Source organism: Macaca thibetana, chromosome 2, assembly GCF_024542745.1.
Source record: "Macaca thibetana thibetana isolate TM-01 chromosome 2, ASM2454274v1, whole genome shotgun sequence".
Lineage (NCBI taxonomy): Eukaryota > Metazoa > Chordata > Mammalia > Primates > Cercopithecidae > Macaca > Macaca thibetana.
Window position 1 is genome coordinate 172,650,430 of NC_065579.1, and position 24,380 is coordinate 172,674,809.

A 24,380-nucleotide genomic window follows, 5' to 3' on the forward strand; every position below is an offset into this window, starting at 1 on the left:
CCGTCTCTTACTAAAAATATAAAAATCAGCCGGGTGTGGTGGCACACACCTGTAATCCCAGCTCCTCGTGAGACTGAAACAGGAGAATCACTTGAATCAGGGAGGCGGAGGTTGCAGTGAGCCGAGGTTGTGCCACTGCACTCCAGCCTGGGTAACAGAGCGAGACTCTGCCTCAAAACAAAACAAAACAAATTTTACCTTCCAGTGAAGAGAAGATAATATCAAACACAGAAATGTGTAATGTATATTGATGTGCTGAGTATGCTGAGAAAGGCAAATGTGTTTTTCTGTTTAGAAATTGGACTTTTAAAACTTTTTATTTAACTACAATACAAAATCTACAGCACAGAAGGAATATGAATATATGAATAATCTCTTTTAAAATACTAATTCCTTTTCTTTTTTTTTTCTTTTAATTTGAGACGGAGTGTTGCTCTTGTTGCCCAGACTGGAGTGCAATGCATGATCTCGGCTCACCGCAACCTCTGCCTCCCATGTTCAAGTGATTCTCTGGCCTTGGCCTCCCCAGTAGCTGGGACTACAGACATGTGCCACCACGCCCAGCTAATTTTTTTTTTTTTTTTTTTTTTTTTTGCATTTTTAGTAGAGACAGGGTTTCTCCATTTTGGTCAGGCTGGTCTCGAACTCTTGACCTCAGGTGATCCACCCGCCTTGGCCTCCCAAAGTGCTGGGATTACAGGCGTGAGCCACTGCGCCCAGCCGATACTAATTCTTTTTCATGACCTCAAATGAACAAAAATACTCAAAAAGCTGCTATGTATAGATGTTCTCTAGCAGAGGTTGGCCAACTATGGCCTGACAGCCATGTCCAACCTGCTTCCTGCTTTTGTACAGTCCACAGCTAATTATGCTTTGTACATTTTTAATGGCTAGAAAAAAATTTTAGTATTTTGTGACACACAAAAGTATATGAAATTCATATTTCAGTGTCCATGAGTAAAACTTTATTGGAGGCCGGGCATGGTGGCTCACACCTGTAATCCTAGCACTTTGGGAGGCCGAGGTAGGCGGATCACAAGGTCAGGAGATCGAGACCATCCTGGCTAACACGGTGAAACCCCGTCTCTACTAAAAATACAAAAAATTAGCTGGGCGTGGCAGTGGGTGCCTGTAGTCCCAGCTACTTGGGAGGCCAAGGCAGGAGAATGGCGTGAACCTGGGAGGCAGAGTTTGCAGTGAGCCGAGATCGTGCCACTGCACTCCAGTCTGGGCAACAGAGCAAGACTCTGTCTCAAAAAAAAAAAGAAAAACTTTATTGGAATACTGCCATGCTTATTCATTTATCTACTGTCTGTGGCTGCTTTTACACTATAACAGAGTAGTCAATGACAAGAGACCATTCTCATCACTTGCCACTGCTGCTATCCGTTACAAATCATAGCTACACTTTGTAACTTGGCAGCATTTTGAGTAGCATGCACAATGCCATACCTTGAAATTTTATTTATTTTTATTACTAGCATATATCCATCATGTAAAAAAAAAAAAAAAAGATAGGTGTGGTGGCACACACTGTAGTCCCAGTTACTCAGAGGGTAAGGCAGCAGGATCAATTGAGGCCAGGAGTTCAAGGCTGCAGGAAGCTATGGTCACACCACTGCACTCCAGCATGGGTAACGGTAGGCCTTGTCTCTAAAAACAAAAAACTGAGAGAGAGAGAGAGAATTGGACTTAAAATATCTCATCTCTAAGGTGCAGTGAAGCATGGATTATTTTATCAAATTCGATGGCAAAGCATGGTGCTTATTATGCAAATGAAACTATATATGTGCTAAAAGAATGCCATATGTTAATATTATTAGAATAAGCAGTCATCATAATATTCCCAAATTACAGAAAATCAGTCAGAAAACGTAAAAAGAAATTAAAGAGTGTGTCAACACAGAATTTCCTTACAAAAGAAAGTGAGGCTGCAACTAAAGTAAGTTTTCAAGTGCCTCATTTGTTAGCCTAGCAAGAAAAGTCATTTATTACAGCATGTTAATTAAATGTTTGATTGAAGTGGCTGAAGAACTGTATACTTGTCCAGGTGTAGTGACTCATGCTGTAATCCCAGCACTTTGGGAGGCCAAGGCAGGAGGATCACTTGAGACCAGGAGTTCAAGACCAGCCTGGACAACATAGCAAGACCCTGTCTTTTAAAAAGAATTAATAAAATTTTAATTAAAAAATTAAAATTTAAAAAATTAAATTAAAAAAAATTTTTTAATTAAAAAAGAAAAACTTGCTTAAAAGCATTAGCCTTTAGGTGAAAACAGCTGCTTAAAGTGTTAAGGACACAGGAAACAACATCAATAGTAAAACAAGGCAAGTTAGTCACATGAGGTAGCCTATGCCTGTAGTCCTAGCTACTAAGGGAACTGAGTCAGCCCAGGAGTTCAAAGCCTGGCAACACAGGAGATCCCAACACTGAAAAAAAAATTTTTTTGTTTTTAATTAGGAAAAAAAAAGCAAGGCAAGTGACTTTGAATGGTTTTTCTTAGCTTGTACTGAATTGACAGGTGTTGTTGATGTTGCTCATTTGTTCTATATATTCAAGGAGTCAATGATTGAATTGACTGAATAATTAGCTCCAGAAACAGGTGAGAACATTTTTAAAGAAGGTGAAAAAACACTAATTAAGTATACCTGAAGTAGAATATCTGCTATATTGCAACTGATGATATAAAAAGAGAAAGGCTTAGCTTGACAAATTTACAATGCTTATGAAAATGTAAGGTGTTTAAATCCTGTAGTTATAACATCATTGGATTATTAAAAAACAGATAGTTTGTGGAAAACATTTGAACTTACCATGTACAGGTATTATTGAATCTGCAGTATCAATGATAAAATTAATTCATCCTCATGGACTTAACTGTTGTCAGTCCATGAATTTTTGGTCAAAATAGCAGAATATCCTACCTTGCCCTGCCACACAGCATTTGATGACTTAGCAGTGATAACATTTTATTGTGATTTTTTTAAAGCAAAGATTGAAATTTTTCTAAATGAAAAGAATTTCTCTTAACCACTGTTACCTTTACAAATCACAAGACCTATAAATTTAGAAAGAAGACTTTATGTTTTATAAAGGCTTACAGCCAGCCGGGCACGGTGGCTTACGCCTGTAATCCCAGCACTTTGGGAGGCTGAGGCAGGTGGATCACCTGAGGTTGGAGTTCGAGACCAGCCTGGTCAACATGGTGAAAGCCCATCTCTACTAAAAATACACAAAATACAAAAAAAAAAAAAAAAATTAGCTGGGCATGGTGGCAGGTGCCTGTAATCCCAGCTACTCGGGAGCCTGAAACTGGGAAGAGGAGGTTGCAGTGAGCCGAGATTGTGCCATTGCACTGCAGCCTGGGTGACAAGAACAAAACTCCATCTCAAAACAAAACTCCATCTCAAAACAAAACAAAAGAAAGGCTTACAGCCTGCAAGGTGTCCATCCCATAGGCTGAGAAGAATAGCCTCCAGAGAGACTGGAGACGGGGACTTCAAAGGAGGAGTGGTTGGGGTAGGAGCTTTATGCTGAACAGTTTCGTTAAACGTACACATTCAACAGGTTACTGGAGAAACTCTGAATATTTATAAAGGTGATCCTGACACATAGGTATTGAACAAACATGCATGTAACATATGACCGATGTTCACTTTGGAGTGGAGATTTAATACTTAAATGTATTATAATTAGGTCCTATACGTCAAAAGCTCTTTTGAATACATGAAGTCATGCAAGTGTGCAGCCTCTGCAAGCTTCCCAGAATCAGTCCATGGTTGGCGGTCTTATCAGGAGAAAGTTACTGAAATCAGTCTCTTATCCAATCAAAGCTGGTGGAACAAAGATCAGTTACTCAGTGTCTGATGGTGAGCTACGGTTGTTTTAATATTGCTTATCTCTAGGCCAGTGATGGTTTAGCTGTTATAGAAAAGGAAAAACCCTGGGGCAGTTAGAACACAGTTTATTATTTAAGTGTGGGGATATATGACTTAACTCTTACCTGGCATGGCCTGGGGTCTTGTTTTTGATATCTTATTGACACAAAAAGTCCATTCTGTCAGTCTTAGGATCTTCTCTTCTTTAACATCAATGCTGATCGGTTGTCGTGTCTAAACTCCAAAAGGGAGGGAGTGTAATGAGGCATGTCTAACCTCCTGTCCTGTTACGATTAGGAACTTCATTTTAAAGGGTTTTCTGGGGTCCCCTTGGCCATGAGGGTACGTTCATGCAGTTGGCAGAGGGCTCAGGATTTTATTTTTAGTTTACACCACTGACTGAATGACTTTGAAATTCATTTTTGCTAGTTTGCTAATTTTGATGATTTAATGATACTTCCTAATAAAGTCAACATAAATTACAAAGCAAAACCGTACTGACACGCAAAACTTACTGTGATGAAGTCATTTTGACAACCAACATTATTTGAGTCACAAGTTAAAACAAAAAGCAAGCTCTCTATCCTCACATAAGTTTGCAGCGGTTATATTTTTCAAGTTCAAACTACAGTTTTAATGGTATTTTGCAGATCTCTGCAAACACAAAGGAAATTTCCATATTTCAAAATCCATTTAACTGTGCAATTGAGGAGCTTCCACCTAACCATCAGTTAGAAATGATTCATCTGACATGCTAAAAGGCAGATATGAAGAGAATAATGTGCTTCTGTAATTGTTTTCCAAGAGAATAATATACTTAATTTAAATCATATGCCCTTGGGTTGACATCATATTGGGCAGTGCCTGTATGTATGAAAATATATTTTTCAAAGATAAAATCTGTAAAATTTCATTACAGATCATGATTGACAGATGAACATTTGCAATAGATTTTGATAGGGAATAAGAACTTTGAAACCTAATTAAGAAAAATGTTATTCTCCATCTCCCCACAAAAAGAATTTCATTCTTCTGGTTAGCATACCTGATTTACAAAAACTTGTACTCAGTATTATTATATTTTGAATTTCATCAGTGAAAATGTTGTGGAAATTAGTTTTCCGTTTTTCTACAAGTATCTACATAATATCTTCAATTTTGCCCCTTAGCCCATAAAGCCTAAAATATTTACCTTCTGCCCTTTATAGAAAAAGTTTACTGATTCTTATTCTACGGAAAGTAAAATCTAAGTAAGAAGTTAGACAGTGGAAGAGAAGAAAGATTTTCAGCTTGGGCACAGGAGAAAGAACCAATGGGGTATGTAAAAACTAAGCTATCATTCCATACCAAATCATATTTTTAAAACATGTTTTGGCCAGGCACAGTAGCTCACATCTGTAATCCCAACACTGGGAGGCTGAGGTGGGAGGATTGCTTGAAGCCAGGAGTTGGAAACCAGCCTGAGCAACAAAGCTAAACCCTTACCTCTACAAAAAATAAAACTAGGCCAGGAGAGGTGGTTCACGCCTGTAATCCCAGCACTTTGGGAGGCCCAGGCGGGTGGATCACGAGGTCGGGAGATCGAGACCATCCTGGCAAACACGGTGAAACCCCGTCTCTACTAAAAATACAAAAAAAAAATTAGCCGGGCGTGGTGGCGGGTGCCCGTAGTCCCAGCTTCTCGGGAGGCTGAGGCAGGAGAATGGCGTGAACCCGGGAGGCGGTGAAGCTTGCAGTGAGCGGGGATCGCGCCACTGCACTCCAGCCTGGGCAACAGAGCGAGACGCCGTCTCAAAGAATGAATGAATGAATGAATGAATGAATGAATGAATGAATAAATAAATAAATAAATGAAAATAAAAATAATTAGCTAGGCACATGCTACTTGAGAGGCTGAGGTGGGAGGATCGCTTGAGCCCAAGAATTTGAGGCTGCAGTGACCTGGGATCTGTCCACTGCACTCCAGCTGGGCAACAGAGGGAGACACTGTCTCAAAACAACAACAAAAACAAACCAAAAAAAACCCACCATGTTTTCTTGCACTTGCCTTTCTGAGCCAATCAGTAATACCAATTTCTTCCAGAAGATGTCTCCCTTTATTTTCCCTGAGTAATAGGAAAAATTTCAAACACATAAAAATTCGAACAATTGTGCAATGAACATTCATTTACCTACACTTTGATTCTATGTTTTGAGGGTGATTGGGGAGACAGGGTCTGACTCTATCACCTAGGCTGGAGTACAGTGGTGTAATTAAGGCTCACTGCAACTTCTGCCTCCTGGGCTCAAGTGATCCTCCTCCCAAATCAGGCTCCTGAGTAGCTAGGACTACAGGGAGCACGCCATAACACCCAGTTAATTTTTTTTTTTTTTTTTTTTTTAGATGGAGTCTCGCTCTGTCGCCCAGGCTGGAGTGCAGTGGCGCAATCTGGGTTCACTGCAAGCTCCGCCTCCTGGGTTCACGCCATTCTCCTGCCTCAGCCTCCAAGGTAGCTGGGACTACAGGCGCCGGCCACCACGCCTGGCTAATTTGTTTGTATTTTTAGTAGAGATGGGGTTTCATCGTGTTTACCAGGATGGTCTCGATCTCCTGACCTCATGATGCACCTGCCTCAGCCTCCCAAAGTGCTGGGATTACAGGCATGAGCCACTGCACCCAGCCCACACCCAGCTAATTTTTGTATCCATCTATCCATACATCAGTCATTTATCAGTCATTTATGGTGGTGCTTTTTTTGTTTGTTTGTTTGTTTGTTATGACACAGGGTCTGGCTCTGTCACCCAGGCTGGAGTGCAGTGGCACGATCTTGCGATCTTGGCTCACTAAAACCTCCTCTTCTGGGCTCAAGCCATCCTCCCACCTCAGCCTCCCAAGTAGCTGGGACTGTAGGTATACACCACCACACCTGGCTAATTTTTGTATTTGTTGTAGAGATAAGGTTCCATCATGTTCCTCAGGCTGGTCTCCAACTCCTGGACTCAAGCCATCCACCCACCTCAGCCTCCCAAAGTGCCGCACTGGGCCCACTATATTTTTTAGTGGACAAGTACATCTCTCCCTAAATACTTCAGCATGTATTTCATTAACTAGTGTTCAATATTTATTTAGTTTTCTTTCTGCTGAAGTAAAATTTACATACACTGAAATTTTCAAATCTTAAATGAGCATCCCCTGAGTTTGACAAACTGTATTATTAAACTAAAACTCATCAAGATATAGAAAACTGGCCGGGTGCAGTGTCTCACACCTGTAATCCCAGCACTTTGAGGGGCTGAGGCTGGTGGATCACGTGAGGCTAGGAGTTCGAGACCAGGCTGGCCAACATGGTGAAACCCAGTCTCTACTAAAAATACAAAAATTAACTGGGCCTGGTGGCAGGTGCCTGTTATCCCAGCAACCTGGGAGGCTGAGGCAGGAGAATCACTTAAACCTGGGAGGCAGAGGTTGCAGTGAGTCGAGACTACGCCATTGTACTCCAGCTTGAGCAACAAGAGCGAAACTCCTTCTCAAAAAAAAAAAGATATAGAAAATTATTATTCACATGGGAAGTTCCCTCCTACCCCTTTCCAGTTAGTCCTTCCCTTCTAGATAAAGGCAACCAGTGTTCTGATTTTTTCCCCCACCATAGGTTATTTTGCATAATGTAGAATTTGATATATATGGAATCATATGGTATGTACTTTTAATGTAAGTCTTTCAATTAATATAATGTCTAAGACTCATCCATGTCGTGTAAATCAACAGTTCATTCTACTTTATTGTTAAGTAGTAGTACGTTGATATGTATTATAGTTTGCTTATATATTCACCTATTAATGGGCACCTAAGCTGTTCCCCGTATGTGTCTATTATGAATACAGCTGCTATAAGTATGGGGATTTTTTTCCCGTATTTTTTTAATTACAAAGTAATACAAGTGGTTCTTACTTTATTTTTCAGGACTGAATTGTGGGACATAAATTAATCCCAAGACACATAATAATTGTTTGAAACTTTTTATCATGGAAAAGTAGTTTAAAAGTATATAATAATATAGAGACTATTTTAATGAACCCTGGTACCTAATATCCAGCTTCAACCATTACCCACTTCTGGCCACCATCTCTCTTCCCTTCCCTTCCCTTCCCCCTTCCCCCTTCCCTCCCCCTTCCCCCTTCCCTTCCCTTCCCCCTTCCCTTCCCCCTTCCCCCTTCCCTTCCCCCTTCCCTTCCCTTCCCTTCCCAAGACACAGTTTTACTCTTGTTGCCCAGGCTGGAGTGCAAGGGTGCGCTCTCAGCTCACTGCAACCTCTGCCTACCGGTTCAAGCAATTCTCCTGCCTCAGCCTCCCAAGTAGCTGGGATTACAGGTGTGTGCCACCATGACCAGCTAATTTTTGTATTTTTAGTAGCGATGGGGTTTCACCCTGTTGGCCAGGCTGGTCTCAAACTCCTGACCTCAAGTGATCCTCCCGCCTCGGCCTCCCAAAGTGCTAGGATTACAGGCATGAGCCACCATGCCTAGCCCTTTATTTATTTATTTAAATATTTATTTATTTATCTATCTATTTATTTATTTATTTATTTATTTATTTATTTATTTTTAGAGACAAGGTTCCATTCTGTTGTCTAGGCTTGAGTGTATGATCTTAGCTCCAGTGTGGCCAGGCTGGTGTCAAACTCCTGACCTCAAGTGATCCGCCCTCCTCAGCTTCCCATAGTGCTAGGATTACAGGCGTGAGGCACCATGCCTAGCCCGCCCCCCTCCCTCCCTCCCTCCCTGCACCCTCCCTCCCTCCCTCCCTTCCTTCCTTCCTTCCCTTTCCTTTCCTTTCTTTCTCTCTCTCTCTCTCTCTCTTTCTTTCTTTCTTTTTAGAGACAAGGTCTCATTCTGTTGTCTAGGCTAGAGTGTATGATCTTAGCTCCAGTGCAGCCTGCAGTTCTTCGGCTCATGCAATTTTGTAGAGATGAGTCTCACCATGTTGCCCAGGCTCATCTTGAACTCCTGGCTTAAAGCAGTTCTCCCACCTCAGCCTCCCAAAGCACTGGGATTACAGGAATGAGCTATCCTACCCACGAATCATTTTTCATAAATGACTTACACACAGTATTAGTCAGGGTTCTCCAGAGGGCCAGAACCAATAGGAGATATCTATATCTATATATCTCTATATAGAGAGAGATACATAGATATAGATATATAGGGATTTTATTAGGGGGAATTGGCTTACACAATCACAAAGGTGAAGAAGTCTCACTAACAGGGTGTCCAAAAACTGGAGAACCAGAAAAGCTGGTGGCTTCATTCCAGTCCAAAAGCCTTAGAACTAGGAAAGACAAAAGTGTAGTCCCCAATCTGTGGCTGAAGGCCTAAGAGTCCCTGAGAGGCTGCTGGTGCAAGTTTCAGAGTCCAAAACCCAAAGAACCTGGAGTACGATGTGCAAGGGCAGAAGAAAGATGGCATCCCACTCGAGAAGGCAGCAAGAGAAAGAAAGCAGTATGTGCTGAGTATCCCCCTTCTTCTGCCTGTTTTGTCCTAGTTGGGCCAGTTGATTGGATGATGCCTGCCCACCTTGAGGGTGAGTCTTTCCCTCTCAGTCCACTGACTCACAAGTCAATCTCCTCTGGAAACACCCTCACAGACACACCTAGAAACAATGATTCAGCATCTAAGCAACTGTCAATCCAATCAATTTGATAGCAAATATTAATTATCACACCCACTAACTCCACCTTCAGATTATTTTACGGCAAATCTCAGATATATTACTTCTTTTTTTTTTGAGATGGAGTTTCGCTTGTTGCCCAGGCTGGAGTACAATGGCCGTGATCATGGCTCACTGCAACTTCCACCTCCCGGGTTCAAGCAATTCTTCTGCCCCAGCTTCCCAAGTAACTAGGATTACAGGTATGCACCATCACACCTGGCTAATTTGGTATTTTTTTAGTAGAGATGGGGTTTCACCATGTTGGTCAGGCTGGTCTCAAACTCCTGACCTGAAGTGATCCAGCCACCTCAGCCTCCCAAAGTGCTGACATTACAAGCATGAGCCATCATGCCCAGCTCAGACATGTTATTTCATCTGTAAATATATTTAGTATGTACCTTGAAAAAATAACTGAAAAATAGCCACAGTACAATCATAAAACCTAAAAAATTAACAGTAAATCTTAATAACAAAAATCCAGTAAGTACTCTAATTACCCCAGGTCTATCCAGCTTATTTAAGCAGGGCTTAAATGAAATCCATACATTGTAACTGGTTAATAACAAAGTCACTAGATTTTTTTTTTTTTTCTGAGACAGGATCTTGCTCTGTCACCCAGGCTGGAGTGCAGTGGTACAATCACATCTCACTGCAGCCTCAAACTCCTGAGTTCAAGTGATCCTCCCACCTCAGCCTCCCAAGTAGCTGGGACTACAGGCATGCACCACCATGCCCAGCTAATTTTTTTTTTAGATTTTGTAGTAACAGGGTCTCTCTAGGTTGACCAGTCTGGTCTCAAATTCCCGGCCTCAAGCTATCCTCTGGCCTTGTCCTCCCAAAGTGCTGGGATTACAGGCATGAACCACCACACCCTGCCCAAATTTCTTGTAATCTAAAGGCAGAGCCAGCTTCAAGTTGCGTGACCAGTGCAGTTGCATAGGGCACTGTGCTAAGGAGGGTCCCATATTTGAGGTTTAATTTTCTGCAGTTGCTGTCTTGAAAGTCTAATTCTATCTTTAATTTTGTGTTTTATCAGTGAAGTAGTACAAGAGAACAATAGAGCATGTGCCTAGGGCTGGTGTCTCAGCTAACTGTGCAGTCTCGCTTTCTGCTGCTTTCCCAGCTGCCTCCACAGGCTGAGTCTGCAGTTCCCTGACAATAGCCTGTCTTTCCCCTCCCCTCCAATACTATGGCTGCCCACCTCCTTCCCCCAAGCTGGCAGCACCATCATACATTCTGCAAGTGACTTGATGCCCACCCCAGATCCAAGTACGAAACACATCCAAGGGGGGTTACCTGTCCTCTGTGGGTTTGGCCAGGAGGATAGTGGAATGAAATGGTTGGTTAGACTTTCCTGCCCCCAGCCAGGGCACTGCATGTTGGTCCAGTGGCTGGCTGGAGGGGGAACTCAACAGCTGGTGGGCCATGTGGATGCATCAAATCACCTATGGCCCCTGGATACCAGTGAGTCTTGCACTGGCTGAGTAAATGTCCTCACCTGACAAAACATGATGTTAAATAACAAATGAAAAAATACTATGAAAAGTGGAGAGACAGATTGCAGAATAAAGGAAAATGCCTTATATTTTGGTATCTTTAATAGCACCTTTTCTCGGTCTTTTTTTTTTTTTTTTTTTTTTTTTGAGACAGAGTCTCGCTCTGTCACCAGGCTGGAGTGCAGTGGTACAATCTCAGCTCACTGCAACCTCTGTTTCCTGGGTTCAAGTAATTCTTCTGCCTCAGCCTTCTGAGTAGCTAAGACTATAGGCACCCACCACCACACCCAGCTAATTTTTGTATTTTTAGTAGAGATGGGGTTTCACCATATTGGTCAGGCTGGTGGTGAACTCCTGACCTCATGACCTGCCCACCTCAGCCTCCCAAAGTGCTGGGATTACAGGCATGAGCCACCGCACCCAGCCTTCTAGGTCTTTGAAAAAGGGACCTCACACTTTCATTTTACATTGGGCCCTGCAAATTATTTATGTAGCTAGTCCTGTCTATAGGTGGGGGTTTTTGTTGTTTTTTTGAGACAGAGTTTTACTCTGTCCCCCAGGCTGGATGGAGTGCAGTCGTGCAATCTCGGCTCACTGCAACTCTCCCTCCCAGGTTCAAGTGATTCTCCTGCCTCAGCCTCCCAAGTAGCTGGGACTACAGGCATCTGCCACCACGCCTGGGTAATTTTGTATTTTTAGTAGAGATGGGGTTTCACCATGTTGGCCAGGCTGCTCTCAAACTCCTGACCTCATGTGATCCCCTCACGAGGCCTCCCAAAGTGCTGGGATTACAGGCATGAGCCATGTGCCCACCCCTTGTCTATACATTTTAATATCTATCTCTCCTTTCAATTCACATGTTGTTGGAAAAATTTATTTATTCTGTTTCTCAAACACTAGATTTTGCCAACTGCATCCCTCTGGGGTCATTTCACATGTTCCTCTGTCACCTGTATTTCCTACAGGGAAGGTTACTGTAGTAGTTAGATATAAAGGCTTGATTAGATTTAGAGTTTTTATTTATTTATTTTTTGAGATGGAGTCATACTCTTGTCACCCAGGTTGGAGTGCAGTGACTGATCTCAGCTCCCTGCAACCTCCACCTCCTGGATTCAAGTGATTCTCCTGCCTCAGCCTCCTAAGTAGCTGAAATTACAGGCACCCGCCACCATGCCAGGCTAATTTTTTTGAATTTTTAGTAGAGATGGGGTTTCGCCATGTTGGCCAGGCTTATCTTGAACTCCTGACCTCAGGTGATCCACCCACCTCGGCCTCCCAAAGTGCTGGGATATCAAGCATGAGCCACTGCGCCCGGCCTCCCTTTTAAAGCACTTTCTGAAGTCAAGCGTGATTCAGGATTGCAAGCCTTCAGAGAACTATGGTGGTAAAGTCTAAAAAGATAGAATCCTTTCCACACCTGAGAAGGCAGTATTTTTAGAAGGAAACACCAGACTCACACTTAAGTCACTGCAAAGGCATTCATGTTTATACATTTCCGAAATTGTCTTACTTGAACTTTATGTGACTTTTAGCACTGTTAAGACGCTTCCATAAATTTCTATGAGGTTACTGTTATGGATCTCTATCTTCTTTGACCTCATCTGCTCAGCCTCCTTCAATTTATTATTTTCCTCCATTCACCTATCCTTTAAATATTAGTATTTCCTGATTCTTTTTTTCTTTTTTTTTTTTTTTTTTTTGAGATGGAGTCTCACTCTGTCACCCAGTCTGCAGTGCAGTCATGTGATCTCACCTCAATGCAAACTCCAATTCCCTGGTTTAAGTGATTCTCCTGCCACAGTCTCCTGAGTAGCTGGGATTATAGGTGCCTGTCACTATGCCCAGCTATCCTGATTCTTTTTTTGATGACTTACTCTAGGCACCATTTCTAGGGGTGGTAGACACAGAAACATACTATCCAGATCCCCCTTCAAGCAAGGGCTTGCTGCCTCACAGTGGGCAGCATGGGCAGCAGCATCCTCCAGCTATCAGTAGGGCCTGGCTCAGCTGCTGAGTACCCCCTCACTTGAAGTCGTAACCTCCCTGGGGCAGCCCCCATGTGGTGACTGAGTAAGGCAGAAGTATAAAGAGGCTTCACCATTTAGCCCAACACAGAACACTCCAACAAACAATAATTGTTCCATAGCTCCTGGCAGGGTTGACTGAGGTTTATTGATTGATTAATTGATTGCAGTGGCACAATCATAGCTCACTTCAGCCTCAAACTCCTGTGCTCAAGCAATCCTCCCGCCTCGGCCTCCCAAAGTGCTGGAATTACAGGCATAAGCCAGCATACATGGCCTGACTGAGGTTTAGTTGGGTGTATAACATATACGACTTCTTTCTCTGCCTAACACTGTTCTCTCCCCCATCCTTTCACAAGACTTGATCTGTAACAAATATCTTGAACCCCAAAGTCAGTCTCAGTAACTGTTTCCACAGAAGCCAGCTTGTGACAGTAGGTGACATTATCCCACATATTCTGTCACCATAAGTTCATTACTACTAAAATATATCCTTGGCTGGGCATGGTAGCTCACGCTTGTAATCCCAGCACTTTGGAAGGCTGAGGTAGGCTGCTCACTTGAGTCCAGTTCAAGACCTGCCTGGGCAACATGGTGAAACCCCATCTCCACTAAAAATACCCCATCTCCACTGGCCATGGTGGCAGACGCCTACAGTCCCAGCTATTCACGGGGCTGAGATGGGATGATCACTTGAGCCCAGGAGGTAGAGACTGCAGTGAACCCTGATCGTGCCACTGCACTTCAGCCTGGAGCCAAAGTGAGACCCTATCTCAAAAAAATAAAAAATAAAAAATAAAATAAATCATATTACAAACACTCTTCTGAACATATTTAACTTCCCACTACACAGTTGTACCTTAATATCCCTATCAGCATCTTGAACCCAGCCTTTTCAAAATTAACCTTTTCAGGCTGGGTGCAGCGGTTCATGCCTGTAATCCCAGCACTTTGGGAGGCCGAGGCAGGTGGATCACCTGAGGTCAGGAGTTCGAGAGCAGCCTGACCAACATAGAAAAACCCCATCTCTACTAAAAATACAAAATTAGCTGGGCGTGGTGGAGCATGCCTGTAATCCCAGCTACTTGGGAGGCTGAGGCAGGAGAATCACTTGAACCCAGGAGGCAGAAATTGTGATGAGCCAAGATCATGCCATTGCACTCCAGCCTGGGCAACAAGTCTCAAAAAAAAAAAAAAAAAAAAAAAAAAAAATTTACCCTTTTCCTGACAAACCTACTTCCTTCCTCTTATCTATCCTCTCTTGACAAATGATACCACCATTCACCAAGTCCCCATTGTCAGTTTTTCCTTACCTCCTATATTACCTATTTCTATGTTAACAAATTACTCCCCAAAATATAGCTTAAAACAACAAACATTTATAATCTAACAGTTTCCATGGGTTAGGAATTCAAGAGTGGTTTAGGTGAGTGGAACTTGGAAGAGCAAGGAACAGGTTCTCCCTTAGATCCTCAATCCTGAAGGCACACAGGTACCTTGATTTCAGCCTAGTGATACTAATTTTGAACTTACTGCCTCCAAAACTGTGAGAAAAAATGTACCTGTGTTGTTACCAAGTCCATAGTAATTTGTTACAGCAACTACAGAAAACTAATATAGCAGGGAAATATGTACAAATGGGTGAAGAAACTGAAGGGAAGCATACACTGTTCTTAGAGGGACAGAGGCTGAAAAGGGCACCAAGTTTGATTCAGTATTGCTCCATAAATGAATAAAAAGAGAACAGAGTGTAGCTAAACCTTTTGCCTATGATAAAAGAGAAAGCATGGATAAAGTCAGCAATAATTTATGTAGTGTCAGAAGCTCTACTTTATGACACTGTATAATATAAATTCATTTAAGGGTCTCTCTCTGCAAAATTTCTCCCTATTCTAAGAGCATTTTGAGCACAATTTGTTGTTACAAGGAACCCTGGCATACCAACTCAAGAAGGCCCTCCAGTAAAGAGTAAAATACTGCCAAAATCCCTAAGGCCCAGTTTCCTGCATTTCTTCCACAGAACCAGTCAGGCCAAACGTAATTTCAAAGAACAATAAAACAAAATCTTTCTAAAATATTGTGAAGGGACTATAAATTCTGAGGTTCTGTGGAGCAAAAAGGACTGCATTCCTTCAGATGGATCTTGGTTCCACTGGCTACCTAAACTCAGCTGTGCCTTGGATCTTGTAGAAGCCAGGACTATTTCCGAAAGATGTTTTGTTTGGGGTTTGTTGTTGTTGTGTGTTTGTTTTGAGAAGGAGTCTCGCTCTGTCGCCCTGGCTGGAGTGCAGTGGTGTGATCTCGGCTCACTGCAACCTCCGCTTCCGGGGTTCAAGCGATTCTCCTGACTCACCAAAGTGCTGGGATTACAGGCCTGAGCCGCTGTGCCCGACCTCCCTTTTTTTTTTTTTTTTTTTTTTTTTTGAGATGGAGTTTTGCTCTTCTTGCCCAGGCTGGAGTGCAGTGGCGCGATCTTGGCTAAATGCAACCTCAGCCTCCCCGGTTCAAGTGAGTCTCCTGCCTCAACCTCCCAAGGAGCTGGGATTACAGGCACACGCCACCACGCCCGGCTAATTTTTGTATTTTTAGTAGAGACGGGGTTTCACCATTTTGGCCAGGCTGGTCTGGAACTCCTGACCCCAGGTGATCCACTCACCTCGGTCTCCCAAAGCACCGGGATTACAGGCGTGAGTCGCCGCATCTGGCCACCTAACTCATTCTTAATACTGGTTTCAGGCAGGGCGCGCATGGCGGCAGGTGCCTGTAATCCCAGCTACTCGGGAGTCTGAGGCAGGAGAATCGTTTGAACCCGGTGGACGGAGTTTGCAGTGAGCTGAGACCACGCCACTTCACTCCAGCCTGGGTGAAAGAGCGAAACTCCGTCTCAAGAAAAAAAAACAAAAAAGACTGGCTCCAACAAATTTGTACAGTTTGCGTAACATTAGTCAGCCAACTTGTTAGACATTTCAAATCTCTTCAACCAGCTATCTTACAAAACCTTTTTAGCGTGACTTGCATACATAGACAGCAGAAATCAATCATTACATTTGTTTCCTAGTCATATACTGCAGCCTCCCACAGAATTCAAGAATTGCCTCTGGCCATTCCTTGTCATACGATGAAATATGTAACAGATTGAGCCCTTGGCCTCCAAGCGGGGCTCCACCGACCCCCTCAGCTTCACTAGACACCAGCTCCGAATTGTAGTTCTTAGGCGGGTACTTAATAGGAATTCTGGAAACTGAATGAGCTCATGTTTGCAAAGCCTTTGGCGTAATTCCCGGCACAGAGAAAGCGCTCAATGAATGTTAATTATAATTAATGCAAAGCGCCAACGTGCACTGTTTGATTCGCACAGCCTGGGAAACAGTTCGGTTGTCATTACTTTCTTATGGTTAAATTATTCAAATGGTTAAACTATTAATTTGTTTGGTTGAGGAAATGGGCCAACAGGGAAGGCAAAACGTGACTTGTTTTACCTGCGGGGCATTCGTCTTTGGATCTCTTTATGATAAGAGACAGGACACCTTTCTCTTCAGTTCACATTCCCTGCAGCCGTAAGATGGCTCTAGAATACTCGGCAGTAAGACAGAATGGGCCGGGCGCGGTGGCTCACGCCTGTAATCCCAGCACTTTGGGAGGCCGAGGAGGGGGATCACCTGAGGTCAGGAGTTCGAGACCAGCCTGACCAACATGGAGAAACCACGTCTCTACTAAAAATACAAAATTAGCCGGGCGTGGTGGCACATGCCAATCCCAGCTACTAGGGAGGCTGGGGCAGGAGAATCGCTTGAACCTGGGAGGCGGAGGTTGCGGTGAGCCGAGATCGCGCCATTGCACTCCAGCCTGGACAATAAGAGCGAAACTCCGTCTCAAAAAAAAAAAAACAAAAAAACGGAGAGATAGAATGACTCAGATACCAACTGTCTGACTGCCCTTTTTGGCAGGCCCTCTGGGCCCGAGAATCCTCCAGCAGCCTCTGGAAGAATTCCGCCAGAGGAAGTCAGTTGTCACGGAAAACGAGATCTTCCGCCTCGCGATGATACGTCATCAAGGAGCGCCCGGAACATCGAAGGATTTTGGGGGAGGAGATTTCCGGCCCCCAGCCCCTCCACGACCTTATATGGTCTCTTCCCATGATTCTCTCTTTCTCTTCGCCATCGCTTCTTTTCCCGTGAATCCGTCGCCATGAAGTAAGCACGACCCGTGGTTCCCAATCCGCTTACATCCTCCGGCAGAACGCCTCTCTGTCGTCCCTGGCATGGCTGTAGACACCCTCCCTGATGGACTTTCACTTTTTGTTGCAGGGTGGAGCTGTGCAGTTTTAGCGGGTACAAGATCTACCCCGGACACGGGAGGCGCTACGCCAGGACCGACGGGAAGGTAAAAAGCCGCGTCGGCTTAACCTAGCTTCTTGTACTCCGAGGAGGAAAGGCTGGTCTAATTCGGTTTAGACGGGTTCATTCCCCACATCACCATTGACCTCTGGAACGCTTCGTGGACGCCCTGTGGACTGGTCGTTAGGACCAGACACCTCTAAGTGAACCAGCGTTGATTACTTACTGTGAGCCAGGTCGGACGTCAGGAGGGGTTTATGTAACTGATGTCCCTGTGTAAGGGAAATAACTGAGGTACCGAGATAATTGATAGTTTCCCCTTGGAATCCCGGGATGGACAAGAGCAGAATGCTTCCCAGAAGGATGCACCACCCTGTCGTTTGCTATGAGTTTAGATTTCCTGCTCTCGAGAAAAGATTAAACGCAAGGACCTTCATAGTGTCGCACAGTTACCTGCCAGTTACGTGACAGCCTTTTGGTTCTTGTGGGCTTCAGTTTTGTAAAATAAGCCAGAACTAGCATGTTGATCTTCTAAGGATTCCAAGCTCATTCAGCCTCTTGTATTTTGTATAAATAGGTAATTCCTTTGAATTTGTCACTCCAGGTTTTCCAGTTTCTTAATGCAAAATGCGAGTCGGCGTTCCTTTCCAAGAGGAATCCTCGGCAGATAAACTGGACTGTCCTCTACAGAAGGAAGCACAAAAAGGGTCAGTCGGTAAGTGGAATACGCCTTGATATTGGGAGCTATCTCTTAAGTTGTCTGAGCTCTCTGAACGTTGGTTTTCTGCTCTGTAAAGTTAAATCAGACTGTATGCGAAAGAGTTCTTAAACTGTAAAGCATCAGCGAAATGCAAAAGATATTATAAACTGTCTCTATACATCTTAGGCTAGCAGCAACACCAAGTTGAAATTTTAAAGTCAGATAAATTACGTTAAGCACATTTGGGTTATAGGGCAGGGTGGAAAGGCTTAGTTTTCCAGTGGGAGGAGATTGAGAACCATAATTTGGTGTTGATTGGAGTATTTACAGGATTAGCCCTAACGTAGCCAGTCCACCATACTGGTTCATTCTCAAGACAGTGGTTTTTCTGGTCCTTGTTAAGTGTCCTTTTAGCTGGGTTATACATGAGAACAAGTTTGAGTGCCATGGTGGGACTAGTATTCAGTAGGCTTGGGAATACTTAGCACCTTCTGTATGAAGGACTTTTCTAGGTATTGTGAGAAATAAATGCCATCAGACATAAAATATGTTGAAAGTTCAGAGGAAGGAGAAACTTAAAAGTGGATATGACACACCTGTTAGGGTGACTATTAAGAAAAAACAAAACAGGAATTACAGGTGTTGATGAGGATGGGGAGAAATTGGAACCTTTGTGCATTGCTAAATATGTGGCAGCTGTGAAAAACCGTTTGGTGCTTTCTCAAAAGGGTAAACATAATTATCCCAGCAGTTCCACTTGTAAGTTATACCCCAAAACAGTTGAAAGCGGGGACTCATAACTTGTACATCATTGTCATAGCAAATCCGGGGTTGGTGGCAGCGGCTGTACTCTAGCTGCTCCCGAGGCCAAGGTGGGAGGATTGTTTGAGGCAACATAGGAGACCTTTTAAAAAAAAAAAAGTTATTTAGATGGATAATGGTGATAGCTACACAGCGCTATGAATGTACCTAAGGCCACTATACTTTTTTATTGAGACGGGTTCTCTGTTGCCCAGGCTGGAGAGCAGTGGCAGGATCACAGCTCACTCTACCTCAACCTGGGCTTAAGTGATCCTCCCACCTCAGCCTACCCAGTGGTCCACAGGCACATGCCACCATGGCCCAGCTATTTTTTAAATATATTTTGAGGAGACAAATCTTTGCGATGTTGCCCAGTTTTGTCTCAAATTCTTGGGCTCAAGTAATCCTCCTGCCTTGGCCGCCAAAAGTACTGGCATTACAGGTGCGAGCCATCCTGCACGGCTAAATTATACCTTAAGTTAAAATGAAGCCGGGCATGGTGGCTGACATGCCTGTAATCCCAGCACTTTGGGAGGCCGAGACAGGCGGATCACGAGGTCAGGAGTTCAAGACCAGCCTGGCCCACAGAGTGAAACCCCATCTCTACTAAAAATAGCAAAAAAAATTAACCGGGTGTGGTGGCAGGCACCTGTAGTCCCAGCTACTTGGGAGGCTGAGGCAGGAGAATAGTTTGAACCCAGGAGGCAGAGGTTGCAGTGAGCTGGGATTGCGCCACTGCACTCCAGCCTGGATGATGAAGTGAGGCTCTGTCTCAAAAAAAAAAAAAAGTTAAAATGGGCCTAATGCAGTGCCTCACGCCTGTAATTCCAGCACTTTGGGAGGCCCAGGCAAGAGGATCCCTTGAGCTTGAGCCCAGGAGTTTGAAACCAACCTGGGCAATGTAGTAGCGAAGACCCAGTTTCTATTTAAAAAAATAGAAAACAGGCCGGGGATGATGGCTCATGCCTGTAATTCTAGCACTTGGGGAGGCCGAGGCGGACAGATTGCCTGAGCTCAGGAGGTCGAGACCAGCCTAGGCAACATGGTGAAACCTGGTTTCTACTAAAAATACAAAAATTAGCCAGGTGTGGTGGCAGGTGCCTGTGATCCCAGCTACTTGGGAGGCTGAGGCAGAATTGCTTGAACCCCGGAGGTGGAGGCTGCAGTGAGCCAAGATCATGCCACTGCACTTCAGCCTGGGCAACAGAGCAAGGCTTGGTTAAAATTGTCAACTTTACATTTTTACCACAATAAGAAAAATGTTTGTGTTGGTTTGAGACAAAAATATTAAGCAGGTAAATACTGCCATTTACTGTAGAAAAACTGCCATTTTACTGTAGAAACAAGATTTCATCTTTCTAAAAAGTTTAAAATTGGGATGTCTATAAACCAATGTGCTTTATTTTTGTTAAAAGTTTTTAAGGTACTTTTGCATTTCTGTGCCTTAATAAACAACTTTTCACATATACTTTGTTCTTGGACTTAAAGGTGCACTGCAAGATCTTTTTCTCATAAATACTGTAGTACAGGTTTCCAATATAGAATGTACAGGAAATGTTAGATTCCACAACGCCTTCTTAGACATATCCTACCTAACATTTGGTGGCTCTCCTGTCAAATCATTGTCTAACTTGAGTATTTCTCCTAGTGACAGTCCTTTGAGATAAAACAGTTGAATTTGATAATTTTTTTCAATAAGTAAATTATTAAAAGTAGAAATAGTCTTCATTTATACTATGCAGTTCATGGAATAACCATTTTCCTTAGAGTTCAATTTTTTGTGTGTCTCTTTAAGGTAAAAAATGGCTAGGATTTGTAATAGCTTAATCCATAAGTGGAAAACATGTTTTATTTTCAAATAATTGTATGAATTATTTTTTGTTGAATATGAATATTAAAAGACTTCATTTGCCGTGTCTTAAAAGACTTAATTTTTCCTCCCTCTAAATTCTTGAAGGAAGGTTCCTAAGTGTGCCCCTCATCTTTGTTTTACAGGAAGAAATTCAAAAGAAAAGAACCCGCCGAGCAGTCAAATTCCAGAGGGCCATTACTGGTGCATCTCTTGCTGATATAATGGCCAAGAGGAATCAGAAACCTGAAGTTAGAAAGGCTCAACGAGAACAAGCTATCAGGTGAGGAATGCTTTCATTATGAGCGTTTCACCTATTGGGATGGATTTTAGGTTTGGGTCTTCAGTAATTAAAGTTACCATATAGTCTAATATATTTTAAGGTGATTTGGTGGTTAATGAAAATTATTGACAAACTCTTTGGATTTAGCCTACAAATAAATGCAGGAGGGGAAGGAAGGAATATGGTCATTGTACTTGTCCAGTACAGTCTAACTCTAATAGTAAGTTATACCACTAAGGAGTAAAGTGCTTTTGCCTTAAGTTATTTTTACCCCACAGGGCTGCTAAGGAAGCAAAAAAGGCTAAGCAAGCATCTAAAAAGACTGCAATGGCTGCTGCTAAGGTAATTATGGGGTTTCTTGACTTTCTTGAACAATACAACAGGAAAATTTCTTTTTCTTTTTTTTTTTTTTTTTTCCTCCCTCTCTCTTGTTTTTTGAGACGGAGTCTTGCTCTGTTGCCCAGGATATGGAGTGCAGTGGCATGATCTGATCTTGGCTCAGTGCAACCTCTGCCTCCCGGGTTCAAGCAATACTCCTGCCTCAGCCTCGCTAGTAGCTGGGAGTACAGGTGCACACCATCAGACCTGGCTAATTTTTTTTTTTTTTTTTCCCAGTAGAGACAGGGTTTCACCATGTTGGACAGGCTGGTCTTGAACTCTTGACCTCAGGTGATCTGCCCACCTCAGCCTCCCAAAGTGCTGGGATTATAAGTGTGCGCCACTGCGCCCAGCTGGAAAATTTGTTTTCAATCTAAATTGTGATAATGAAAGTTTCACCGTTTTAGGGTATTGATTGCAAGGCTCAATTGGAAATGATGTTGGTAACCAATTAATTGGTTCAGGTCTCCAGAGGGCTCGTCCTCTCCATAAGCCAAAGTATCTGTTACTGTTAGGAATTGGGAAAAATAAAGGTTGGCTTTTGGTTTTTTTTCCCTTCAACACAGGGTCTCACTCTGTAGCCCAGCTGGAGTGCAGTGGCACAGTCACAGCTTGCTGCAGCGTCAACCTCCTGGGCTCAAGTGATCCTCCTGACTCAGCCCCCTAAGTAGCTGGGACTACAGGCAAGCGCTACCATGCCCAGCTAATATGTGTTTTAGTTGAGATGGTTTCGCCATGTTGCCCAGGCTGGCCTCAAACTCCTGAGCTCAAGCGATCCACCTGCTTTAGCACCCCAAAGTGTTGGGATGAGCCCCTGCACCCTGCCTGGTTTTGAAAGTTACTATGGTTATCTACATTGATAACATTGAGAAAAGTTGAGTAAACACTGTACTGTTACTGAGAACTTTTCTGTGAGGTTCTGTTAGGATGCATTTCAGGATCCTACACTGCACTTGGTTGTGTCTCCTTACTTTCCTCCAATCTGTGATGGTCTCTTAGTCTTTGTCTTTTCATTGTAAAGATGGGCTTTAAATATTTAAGGGGAGTCACATTAAAAGATTGTCATTAGGAATGCAGTTAAATTACTAAGACAGTGATCTAAGCTACATAAACAATCTGGATGTGAGAGATGGGTAATAATAGGGTAACAAAAGGTTTGTGGAGTAATATCACGTTACCTTTTTACAGGCACCTACAAAGGCAGCACCTAAGCAAAAGATTGTGAAGCCTGTGAAAGTTTCAGCTCCCCGAGTTGGTGGAAAACGCTAAACTGGCAGATTCGATTTTTAAATAAAGATTGCATTATAACTCTAGGTTGTGCTGGATTTTTTTTTTTTCTTGTAACAGGCATGTTGGATTTACATGGTCATAGGTGACCTAGTAAAGAATGTAAGACATAAGTATTTTATTAAAAAGTCTATTCCTCAGGAATAATGCATCCTATAAAGTAAGCCTCTTCCTTGGAGAGAGGTTAAGCAAAATGATGTAAGAAGATGGGTATGGTCAGATGCTACCTTTGCTTGGCTGGGGTGTATAGGGCACATTACAAAAACTTCATTGCCTTAACTCTTTGGTTACAATGCTGTAAGTATTAGGATGTTGCTGGTGCAGGGGCCTACGCCTGTACCTGTAATCCCAGCATTTGTAAGACCAAAGCCAGGTGATCACTTGAGCTCAGGAGTTCAAGACCAGCCTAAGTGACATGGCAAAACCCCATCTCTACAAAAACATACAAAAGTGAGCCAGGTATGGTGGAGAGTGCATGTAGTTTCAGCTGGGAAGCTGGGAGTGTGGAAAGTGGAAGGATCACTTGAGCCAGGGAGGTCAAGGCTGCAGTGAGCTGAAATCGTGCCACTGTACTCTAGCCTGGGTGACAACAAGACCCTGTATCAAAAAACCGAAAGATGTACTTTAAAAATGATTCTCTTGTTAAACTACCTTTTCCCATGATAGACAAATTTAGTTTATATTGGTTTGCTTATAGTCATTGTTATCTCGCCTACCATTTGCTAATAGCTGAGTTGAAGGTGCTAAAAACTACCAGCTTTATTAATCTGCTCTTGCTTGCAGAAAGTAATGTCTAAATGAAAAGCACTGCTGCTTGAATAAAGAGTATCCTGGCTGGGCGCGGTGGCTCAAGCCTGTAATCCCAGCACTTTGGGAGGCCGAGACGGGCGGATCAGGAGGTCAGGAGATCGAGACCATCCTGGCTAACACGGTGAAACCCTGTCTCTACTAAAAAATACAAAAAAAAAAAAAACTTGGCGGGCGCCTGTGGTCCCAGCTACTCGGGAGGCTGAGGCAGGAGAATGGCGTGAACCCAGGAGGCGGAGCTTGCAGTGAGCTGAGATCGGCCACTGCACTCCAGCCTGGGCGACAGAGCGAGACTCCATCTCAAAAAAAAAACCAAAAAAAATTATCCTTGGCTAAATTCCCAGAGTAGTTTGTTGAGCTGGGGGCTTGCCAGAGCCATGTTAAATTACAAAAATGTCTGAATAAACTGATATGCAAGAGATTTATTTACTTACTTTGAGATGGAGTCTCCTGGTGCCCAGGCAGGAGTGCAACGGCACGATCTCAGCTCACGGCAACCTCCATCTCCTGGGTTCAAGTGATTCTCCTGCCTCAGCCTCCTGAGTAGCTAGGGTTACAGGCAGGTGCCACCATGCCTGGCTAATTCTATTTTTAGTAGAGAGGGGGTTTCTTCATGTTGGTCAGGCTGGTCTCGGACTCCTGACCTCAGGTGATCCTCCTGCCTCAGCTTCCCAGAGTGCTGGGATTAACAGGTGTGCGCCACCACCCGCAGCCTGAGATTTACATATTTAAGATGTGATAAAATAGTAATCACAGCTTACATGTGAAGAATAGGCTTCTACTTCTACAGAAAGTAAGTCATTTTTACCTGCCAACCTGTGCCAACTTGCAAGGATACAACAGTGGACAAATC

At 43.4% G+C, this 24,380-nt stretch overlaps 1 protein-coding gene and 1 long non-coding RNA gene across 4 annotated transcripts in view; one reads left to right on the forward strand and one right to left on the reverse strand.

Moving 5' to 3' along the window:
- The window catches only part of RPL24 (ribosomal protein L24), a 488,826-nt gene extending 466,080 nt beyond the window's left edge, over positions 1-22,746 (forward strand). For all 3 annotated transcript variants that reach the window (XM_050778952.1, XM_050778950.1, XM_050778951.1), the window contains exons 2-7: positions 17,256-17,278; positions 17,393-17,468; positions 18,027-18,137; positions 20,919-21,055; positions 21,334-21,397; positions 22,622-22,746. In XM_050778952.1, the coding sequence (XP_050634909.1) occupies positions 17,274-17,278; positions 17,393-17,468; positions 18,027-18,137; positions 20,919-21,055; positions 21,334-21,397; positions 22,622-22,702 (474 nt within the window). In that variant the 5' untranslated portion in view covers positions 17,256-17,273 and the 3' untranslated portion in view covers positions 22,703-22,746. The remainder of the gene's footprint in view (positions 1-17,255; positions 17,279-17,392; positions 17,469-18,026; positions 18,138-20,918; positions 21,056-21,333; positions 21,398-22,621) is intronic.
- On the reverse strand, positions 1,501-17,397 carry LOC126947859 (uncharacterized). Its single transcript, XR_007723225.1, has 3 exons — positions 10,862-17,397; positions 4,005-4,113; positions 1,501-1,667 (listed from the first exon to the last, which is right to left on the reverse strand). It is a non-coding gene; the product is annotated as an uncharacterized LOC126947859 (long non-coding RNA).
- Positions 22,747-24,380: the final 1,634 nt, after the last annotated feature.